At 33.4% G+C, this 3,633-nt stretch overlaps 1 protein-coding gene across 1 annotated transcript; it reads right to left on the minus strand.

Moving 5' to 3' along the window:
* Positions 1-2,391: 2,391 nt before the first annotated feature.
* Positions 2,392-3,324, minus strand: LOC113096039 (olfactory receptor 1L3-like). The gene is made up of 2 exons (XM_026261409.1): positions 2,976-3,324; positions 2,392-2,846 (listed from the first exon to the last, which is right to left on the minus strand). Exons 1-2 carry the CDS (start codon positions 3,322-3,324, stop codon positions 2,392-2,394), a joined length of 804 nt encoding a protein of 267 aa, XP_026117194.1.
* Positions 3,325-3,633: the final 309 nt, after the last annotated feature.

Consider the following 3,633-nt stretch of genomic DNA (forward strand, 5'->3'; position numbering starts at 1 on the left):
AGCAGAATTATTCATCAAGCGAGAATTCAAAACCAGAATGTCTCTCTTGAAACCTAGTTTCACTGAGATCATGCAGCAGAAGCAAGCAGCTCAGCAAGCTAAACTGTCTCATACTAAAACTGCCAGACAGTTTTTGCCAAAACAACAGGTTTTGGTTAGAAACCACAGGGGAGGGGAAAATGTCAAGTGGGTACCGGGAAGTGTGGTTAAGGTGCTAGGTCCTGTCACATATTTGGTAAAAGTGTGTGGAAAATTGTACAAGAGACATGTAAATCAGCTCATCAGTTCAGAATTGCAAAAACCAGAGTCAAATGATGAACTGTTTCAGACGGATGTGATTATTGTGTCAGGACAGGTGACAGATGATGATTCTAACATTGCTGTTCAGCAAAAGCAGTTAGATTTACAGTGCATTGTTAATGTTCAAACTGTGTTAAACAATGTTAAAGTTGCTGACAACAATTAATATTCTTATTAGGAATAAAACAGCCTCATTTTTTAACTATGCAGAGCTGTAGCTGAATAGTTAGGCCTACTAGCTGCTGAAATTTAACGCTGGTCATTGCGGCAGTACTCAAATACTTTCTGAAGTGGTACTTGGTATAAAAAAATTTGAGAACCACTGATTTAGAGAAATGGTATGAAATGAAATCCTGCTTTTTAATAACTTTTCAGTATACCATTTCTCTTTTCCACTTGTAGAGCCATCAAGGATCCATCTTATTATTGGCAAATTGCGAAGGAATTGTTCATCTTCTACTGTACATTGCACTGTCACTTCTGGTCAAGATTTATTGACCTTTTGTGATTAGGTTTGATTTTACTCAGTTTAATAAAAATGTGCTTAATTTGATTTTACTTGTTTTACTAAATACACTGTATAGCTGATGTTCTGATTAAAACAGAAAAAAATTCTGCGTTCCCCAGAAACTATAGTTTTACAATTTTGAGAATGTGGTAGTTTATTGAAGTTGATTGTCAAGCCATTGCAGATAATAATTAGATTTTTAAACTTTATAATGTACAGTGTTGGTCTAAATGCACACGAGGCTCTAATTGAACGTACACAGTTGTGTATTTACCCATGTTGAAAGGTACGATGCATTATCAACGTTGATTCACTTTGCAAAATCAACAGCTAATTTAACGTTAATCCAATGTCTACAGAACGACCATGATGAAGGTAAGACGGTGAATCAGTGACGCGATTTCAACAGTGAAACAACGTCATGATTTCAACGGTGAATCAATGTCACAATATCAACGTTGAACCAATCAGCGAAATTCAAAGATAATTGAACATTGATTCAACCATGGTACCTGATGTTTAAGCGTTGAATCAAAGTTGAAATGCCGGCTGGGTAGTAACACACTCCTCTATGCACACTAGACACTTTTTCAAACACACTGCTGTGTGTACATGATCCCACAAAAGACCCTAATATGTTTATTTTTTACATGCCTATGCACTACAAATCATCAGTGTTCCCTGCCAGCTGCTTGACTTACGATGTTTCTTTGAATATTTACAGTATTATGTGAAGCATTCTTATATTTTTATTTTATTTTTTATTTTTAGTTTATGTACAGGCAAACATTTATATATAGGATATTTATAGTCAAAGTCTGTCAGTAGGTTAGTTGTATATAAGTTTCTATTGTTTTACTTCATTGTTGTATGTTTGTATTTATGTAGCACCATGGTCCTGTGAGGCATGATATTTCATTCCACTGTATGTCCTCACATGTAATGGAATGACAATAAAGCTTACAATATAATAAAAACTTGATTGACTTGACTAAATGATGAGTTATATTACATTTAGTAAGCAAGGATACATTTATGATTAATAAACTTCAGTATATGATAGAGAATTTTCTATGACAGTATGTCATCCAACTGAAAACATTCGGTAAAAGGTCTGGGTAGCTTTGTTGACAAGAATTTATATTTCTATTATGCCAAATAATTTTAATAATATATATATTTTTTTTTTTGCAGAAATATTGCTTAATACATCCACCTTATCCTATTTAGTAATTACAGCATACACTTGAAATAATAATAAAAAAAAGAATTAAATAAATAAAATCAACAGTAATCATTATTTATTTAGGCTACACAAATGCCACATTATGCCACATTATGTACACCAATACCATTAATTATGCAGACTGTTATCATATATTTATCTTGTCTATATTTGTATTTATGCATGTCTATACATAACATGCTTTGCCACATATGCTTAAACACACAAGGAATTCTTAGAAAGGAATTAAAATACATATTAAAGTGTATTTCATGTTAAAAAAGTCATTCAAAGAAAATTTTCACATCATTACAGTTGTTTTCTTGTATAAATATATATATAAATACATTGAAATCAGCTAGAATGAACTATTTCTGCATAATTTTAACATTCTTTGTCTTATTTCCTTGACCTGTAAACCATATATTATGGGGTTTAATCCTGGTGGTATAACATGGAACATTACAGTCCCAAACTTCCTATTTTCAGCATACTCAGAGAAGCGATGAAGGAAAATTGGGACAAAACCAGAGATAAGTAAGATTACATAAACAGTCAAATGAGTGCTACAAGTTTTAATGGCTTTGCTGTTGGTCGCTTTGTTTCTGCTTTTTAAACATACCATTGCTATTTTGAGATATGTCATTAACACCCACCCCAATGAAGAGGTAAGTAAAACCACAGTAAATGTTAATCCATATACATTATTAATCACTGTATTTTCACAAGATAGTTTAAAAAGTGAAGCATTATCACAACAGTGGTTTGAAATAAATGATTTGCAGTGAGACAGACGCACACTTAGGCCAATCAAAATTCCCACTGGCAATATTGCAGCAGCCCACGCTCCTGTTGACAGTTTAACCATCATTTTATTGGTCATTATAATTGGGTATTGCAATGGATTGCATATGGCCACATATCTGTCAAAGGCCATAATCATTAGAATTGTGTGGGAAGTTGTTCCATATAAATGTCCAAAAAAAGCTTGGAAAACACACTCCACGTATGTAATGTAGCGCTCAGAGGGGTCTGTTAATAAGTCCTTCAGCAAGCGTGGTATGAGGACAGTTGCTCCAATTACATCACTCACTGGCAAGTGACAGAAAAGAATGTGCATAGGCTGGTGTAAACTTTTTTCTGCTGAGATCTGAATCAAAATCCCAATGTTAGATATTATTGTAAAGACATAAGCTATCAATAGAAAGATGAAGGTCAGCTGGCTGGTCTGATGTGTAATTTGCAGTCCCTCCACTAAAAGAACTCTGTATCTGAATGTCAGGTTGTCCATTTGAAACCTAAACTTAACATAAAGTTGTTATATTAACAGCATAATAAAAGTATTTATGTCTTTTACACTATCCTGCAGAACCCAAGACATACTATTTTATTTGTTCAGTTATGTGATAAGTTTGTGAAAGTCTGATAATATAAATATCTTTAATACCTACCAGGGTATTTACCAAGGAAGACAGTTGTGACAGAAGCAGAGCTGTCCTACCACTTTTTATATAAATTATAATTGTAAAATTATTGCACCCTCTCCCACTCACTGTTGCATATTTTTACTCACAATATTCAAGAACATAACCTGCTTACT

The sequence above is a fragment of the Carassius auratus genome, unplaced genomic scaffold, assembly GCF_003368295.1.
Source record: "Carassius auratus strain Wakin unplaced genomic scaffold, ASM336829v1 scaf_tig00215860, whole genome shotgun sequence".
NCBI classification, from domain to species: Eukaryota; Metazoa; Chordata; class Actinopteri; order Cypriniformes; family Cyprinidae; genus Carassius; species Carassius auratus.

Excerpts from the sequence above, each read along its gene's own strand:
- LOC113096039 (XM_026261409.1), bottom strand. The coding sequence starts at position 3,324 with ATGGACAACCTGACATTCAGATACAGAGTTCTTTTAGTGGAGGGACTG. Across the intron at positions 2,847-2,975 it reads AACTTCCCACACAATTCTAA|TGATTGGCCTAAGTGTGCGT; the intron begins TGATTATGGCCT and ends CAGTGGGAATTT.